Source organism: Saccostrea cucullata, unplaced genomic scaffold (assembly GCF_032062105.1).
Source record: "Saccostrea cucullata isolate Sc308-1 unplaced genomic scaffold, CSIRO_AGI_Scuc_v1 ctg23707, whole genome shotgun sequence".
Taxonomy (NCBI): Eukaryota; Metazoa; Mollusca; class Bivalvia; order Ostreida; family Ostreidae; genus Saccostrea; species Saccostrea cuccullata.
The window spans coordinates 10,954-17,441 of NW_026920619.1; the positions used below are offsets into that span (position 1 = coordinate 10,954).

The 6,488-nt window shown below is 34.3% G+C and overlaps 1 protein-coding gene across 1 annotated transcript; it reads left to right on the forward strand.

Moving 5' to 3' along the window:
- The first annotated feature begins 293 nt into the window (after nt 1–293).
- LOC134254400 (uncharacterized) lies at nt 294–6,337 on the forward strand. The gene is made up of 8 exons (XM_062736928.1): nt 294–346; nt 552–643; nt 4,040–4,102; nt 4,211–4,270; nt 4,461–4,607; nt 4,726–4,883; nt 5,033–5,180; nt 5,388–6,337. Exons 2-8 carry the CDS (start codon nt 589–591, stop codon nt 5,600–5,602), a joined length of 846 nt encoding a protein of 281 aa, XP_062592912.1. The 5' UTR covers nt 294–346; nt 552–588; the 3' UTR covers nt 5,603–6,337.
- Nucleotides 6,338–6,488: the final 151 nt, after the last annotated feature.

Sequence of the window (6,488 nt, forward strand, 5' to 3'; positions counted from 1 at the left end):
AATTTAAAATAAACTGTACTTGATGATTCTAAGCACTACGGTAACTTTCGTTTTGATTCACAATTTTAAAATTAAAATGAAAACATGTTATTCTAGGTAATGATTCGAATATTAATACTCAGGTGACCTTATTTTGTTGAAGTTATTTAGACTCTGTCTGCATATTTTCTATCTTAAGTATCTGGGTATTTCCATTTTTTTAAAACCCTGGGCTTGACTACAATAATTTCTTTTCCAAAATGAATATAAATACGATAAAGATCATTCAAGAAGTTTTTACTTCGAGATACATGTATGTTAAACTCTTAACAAAGCCGGTATTTGGAAATTAATGCAGAGGACTGAGGTATAAAATAAATTTGTGAATTATTTTAGACCTTTAATTCTAATAATGTACATATATAATGGAAAACTTCCTTTTATGTTAACAAATTACTTTCCTCTCCTTGACTGAAAGTTTTTACAGATCACCAAAGGCGAGATTTAAGACCAAGTAAAGCAATTTGAGATGAATTGTATGACAGTTTAATATTTTTTCTCTTTTATTGTAGGTTTTAAATGATGTTTTGAAGACGATTTGAAAAGAGAATGAAATATTTAGCGATATGTGTGTTTATGACAACTTATTCCATGCAACAATCTGGTAAGTTTTCGAGAGAACAGTTGGATTTAGTGACACTACCTTTACATGTACCAGCAGTAAGATTTCTCCAATAGTGAAATATTCCTTAAAGTTTGCATTTGTGTAAAAAAAACATAAATGACAATATCATTGTCTAACATAGCTGCAGAACTGTAGCTCTTCGAAAAAATATGTTGACAGACCGGAGATTTACAGTGCCACCCATTGAAAAAACTGTATATTTATTGCGCAAAAAAAAGTGCGTTCGGTTCTGGATTAATTCTTCCAAAGTCTTACCTCAGTTGCAAAAAAAGCTAGACTTCAACAAAGTCCTTACTCCTCTATCAAATACTTTCGTAGTTAACATCTGTACGAAGCGCGTTGGGCCGAATTATCTTGCAAACCAAAATGGCAGTATAAATAGACGAAATTTCGATGATCTCAAAGGACCAGATGGGCTGTTAAAAACAATTATAAGGAATGTTATGATGTGGAAACAGTGAAAAAATATGTTAAGAACTCACGGTTAGTAATATTTTGAGATGGCAGTTTTAAAAACATGGAGAAAAAAAATCGAGAAATAGCGCACTTTTTTGTCCAATAAAATCTACAGTTTTTTTTCAATGGATGGCACTGTAGCTCTCCGGTCTATCAATGTATTTTTCGGAGAGCTACAGTTCTGCAGCTATGTCTAACATGAAATGCAGTAAGCAGTGCCCTAAATTTGGGCCACAACCTGAGTAGCTTTAACCATGCTGTTCTTTACCATTTTCCCCCTAGTTATTTACCCTTTTTCAATTCTAAATTGGGTAATTTAAAATTTACACTACCCAAGGATGCTTTCACTTAAGTTTCAGCTTTTCTGGCCCAGTGGTTCTTGAGAAGAAGATTATTAAAGATTTTTCTTATTTATTTTTATGTAAAACTTTGATTCCCTGTTGTGGTCCCGCCCAACTCCCTGGGTCATAATTTGAACAATTTAGAATCCAAACTACCCTATTATGGTTTCACATAAGTTTCAGCTTTACTGGCCCGGAGGTTCTTGAGAAGAAATTTTTTAAAAGATTTTTCATGTTTATTTCTATGTTAAACTTTGATTCCTTATTGTGGCCCCGCCCTACTCCCAGGGGTCATGATTTGAACAATTTAGAATCTACACTATCCCAGCATGCTTCCATATAAGTTTCAGCTCTTCTGGCCGAGTGGTGCTTGAGAAGATTTTTAATTTTTTCCTATATATTTCTATGTAATGCTTTGATTCCCTGTTGTGGCCCCTCTTACCCCTGGGGTTCATGATTTGAACAATTTAGAATCTACACTACCCCAGCATGCTTCCACATAAGTTTCAGTATTTCTGGTCCAGTGGTTCTTGAGAAGAATTTTAAAAAAAGATTTTTCCTATTTATTTTTCTATAAAACTTTGATTCCCTATTGTGGCTCCGCCCTTCCCCGCGGGTCATGATTTTTAAAATTTAAAATCTACACTATCTCAGCATGCTTCCACATACGTTTCAGCTTTTCTGGTCCAGTGGTTCTTGAGAAGAAGATTGTTTAAAGATTTTTCCTATTAATTTCATTGTAAAAATTTGATTCCCTATTGTGGCCCCGCCCTACCCCCTGGGGTCATGAATTTTACAATTTAGAATTTACACTGCCCAAGGATGCTTCCACATAAGTTTCAGCTTTTCTGGTCCAGTGGTTCTTTAGAAGAAGATTTTCAAAGATTTTTCCTATAGATTTCAATGTTAAACTTTGATTCCCTATTGTGGCCCCGCCCAACACCCAGGGGTCACGATTTGAACAATTTAGAATCTACACTGCCCAAGGATGCTTCCACATAAGTTTCAGCTTTTCTGGCCAAGTGGTTCTTGAGGAGAAGATTTTCAAAGATTTTTCCTATTTACATGTATTTAATTAAATGTAAAACTTTGATTCCCTATTGTGGCCCCGCCCTACCCCTTGGGGTCATGAATTTTACAATTTAGAATCTACACTACCCCAGCATGCTTCCACATAAGTGTCAGCTTTTCTGGTCCAGTGGTTCTTCATCGTCGCAAACCACGGCCAAAATATACGATCCTCTCCCATTCTGGCCGTGGTTGAACGAGGAGAGAATTCTTCGTAGCTCATTAAAATATTGACCAGTGTGAGTAAAGCATAGTCGGATGATGAACTTTATCGCGACCTTTCAATATCCAATCGCAGTTTACGAAATATTCCTTGTATACTGTTGATGTCAATTGTTGCGATGGAAACAAAACTTCCTGAATTTGACGTCACAATAGAGAGGCGTAAATATTCAAGATTACGCCACTATTTATGATCAAGCAGCCATGGGTAGGAGAGAGCTTTATGCGGACTCCGGACCGTGGCTTGAGACGATGGTTGTTCTTGAGAAGATGTTTTAATGATCCCTTTAATGACCTTATCTCCCCTATTTCTGAATTATCTTCCCTTGTGAGATGACTTGGCCCTTCATTTTAACAATTCAAACTTCCCTTCACCCAAGAATGCTTTGTGGCAAGTTTGGTTGAAATTGGCCCAGCGGTTCTTGAGAAGAAGTCGAAAATGTGAGAAGTTTACAGACGGACAGAGCATGAGACGGACGGACAGACGGACGGACGACGGACAGAATGGGATTAGAAAAGCTCAATTGAGCAGGTAAGCTAATGAAACCGATTATTTTCGAGGGTGGATGGGTACAAATTGTTAAGATTTGAGGAGAAAAAAATATTGGCCTTTGCAGATTTGATTTCGTGGTTGACTGTTCGAAATGTTAAATTATTAATTTTCGAACATTAGGTCGGGTCCCAAACCATACATCAGAGTAGCCATCAATGAAGACATTTAACAAACATCATCATCTTCTATGTCAAATATTTAATTAAGGAATGAATTTAATAGCAACCCATTTTATGCGGTATAAACTGGGTTGGGGCAGTTCGCGGTTTATAAAAAAGCGTAAACTGTTCCAACCCAGTTTATACCGTATAAAATGGGTAGCTATTAAATTCATTGCTTATAATTTAATTTTCATTCATTTGATGTAAGAAAAAAAGATTATTGTTCTAATAAAATGACTTCAATTTGTGCAAAATTTGAATGTAACGTCATGCGTATTGATACGTTTTTGACGCACGTCATTGTGACGTAGGCAACCCATTTTATACGATATAAAATAATTTTTTATCCAATCAAATACATCGTTACAACCATAATTAAATTGTTTATGTTTGAAAAATTTCGACTTTGAAATAAAAGTTATCTGTCTAATTCCAACCAATGATGTTTCCATCCATCCCATCCTTTAATCGCTCCCTTTGAAGTACCAGATTCACTCGGAAAATTGTATAGCAAACTTGTATTTTATTTCTTTACCCCAAAACTCAACCCCTCCAATTTTTTTTAACATTTCAGATGTACATTTACCACTCCAGTGTGTGATTATACAGAAAAGACAAGCAATTGTTCCACCACAAAGTGAGCTGTTATATATATTGTTCATTCTTATCCATTTACGAATAATAGTACATGCGTTGTATCCAGAATATATAACTGAGAAATTCTAATTTATTAAATATTATATAGGAGTTCCCCAATTCTTACATGTAGATGGTGACAAAACGGCGTGCCAACAACATGGATCAGGTACCTTTTAATGTTTGTTGTTTTTCAGAATAAGAAATGATTTTTAATCAATGATAAACGTTTATTAATATAAGTGAACTCAAGAAAAGATTTTTTACTTTATACAAGTAATTCATGTTGTACTGAAAAATTATTCGAGATACCATCAGAAACGTGCATAGATTAAAACAGAGAAATCATCCCTTAATAGGACACGAGACTTTACAGTGTGGCAATACTGATGTATACATTAAATCTGAGTGTGTTTGTACATTTTATAACGTAAATGAAGCAAAATACCACGACCATACGGCTTGTCCAAATGGAGAGAACTCGGACGATGTGAAACGATTAACATGTAAGAAATTTTACAAATGCTTTCCATCAGTATTCACAGAATAATTAGAGAAAGGATATTACTGATTTTGAAATTCAGTATGTGTATTTATTTTATTATTTCTAGAAATAATTTTAAGGTAGAGAGTGTGCACTATTCAGTCTCCACAACAAAGGGCCCTGTATTAACGGCGGCAATCTGACGTGTAAGACGGGGGAAAACGTGCTTGCGCCTGATATTCAATGTGACTGTCCAGATGATTTTGAAGGAATGTTTTGTGAAAATAGAATGGAGAATGTATGTTCAGTTTTATTCATAATAATTTTCACGTTTATTTGGTTCAGGGATAAACCTATTAGATCTCAATGATAAATTTGAAAAGAAGACAAACCCATCGTATTTTGATCTACCTTATTGTATAGTCAGTTCAAGTTTTATTTTGATAGGTGACCAGAATTTGTGACATGGTCACAGAACCTTCTTCTCCCCAACTAATAAACTGCGACCTCACGAAAATGGATTGCTTTACATACAGCGAAAACAAAAAATATGCTTTCAAATGTAATAAAACAGAGGAAAGCCAGGAAAGAAAAGGTACAGCGATTTAAATCTAGAAACTCTCTCTCTCTCTCTCTCTCTCTCTCTCTCTCTCTCTCTCTCTCTAAAATAAAAGAAGAACATGCAGAACTTCCAAATTTTATTTAATACAAGCGCTTTCTTTCGATTTAATAATCCGTCTTTCTATGTACCTGCATACATATGCGTATTTTCTTAATGAAATTTGATCTACATTTTGCACAGGATTACCATTATGTAGCGAGATAGAATCCGTAATCATTCATACTATTGGAAAAACAACTACAGAATCTGGAAATGTACGGGTGGAATCTAACAATACGCGACATGGATATACATCAAGAGCGGACAAACTCACACCAGTTTTGACACTAACGTCAGTTTACTGTTGGTTTCTAAATATAAAAACCTTTGCTGAGACTCTGCTCTTAAGAGTTTAGGTGTTAACTTCTTTGAAAGGACACATTTTTACAGAACTTCATGAAAAATAATTTGAAGTGTTTGAATTCTTTTAAACGAATTATAGGGTTTGTCATTATCGAGTGATTACTCAGTATTATTTAATACATTTAAAGAATTTATACAATTTCTAATCTCAATCGTAAATGTTTGTTTAAATAATCCCTCTTTCCTTATTATTAGCAGACCTATTTTTGAATTCATATGAAGCAGAATTTGGCTTAAACGTGAAAAAGAAGAAAACACTTGCCGTGGCCTTCAACTCGATATTTAGATATATCGATGACGTATAGTCAATGACAATGGATATTGCCATTTTTATGTCGAAATGATATATCCAGTCGAGCTTTATTAAAATAAGAGATACCATATAGAGTCTGCCATATCTATAAAAATATAAAAAAACATTTAGATATTTTACTCGAAAAGACGTTAGGCCTAATAGTCATCTAGCAATCAAGCTTTATGATAAACGTGATGACTTCTATTTTTCAATGGTCAATTGCCCTCATACCTTCATCATCTGCATATGTTGTTTATTTCTCAGTTGATTCGACACGCAAGAACATGCTCTCCGCATGAGCAATTTATAAAACGGGGTAAATTATTTCCAAACAAGTTGCTAAAAAAAGAATATCAGCAGTCTCTTTCAAAGTTAACATTTCCAAAGTTCTATGGTCGATACTATGAAATTGTACGATTTATCATTGATTCAAATGCTACTGTATCTGACGTTTTTCACACTAATTATTAGGTTAAATTGTATACTGTTCGTTATCTCCATCAATGAAATTTCGTCGTATTAAGATACGGATAGAGCAAAAAATGAGAATAAAAATTATAACATTTCTACTTAGAATTTTATCA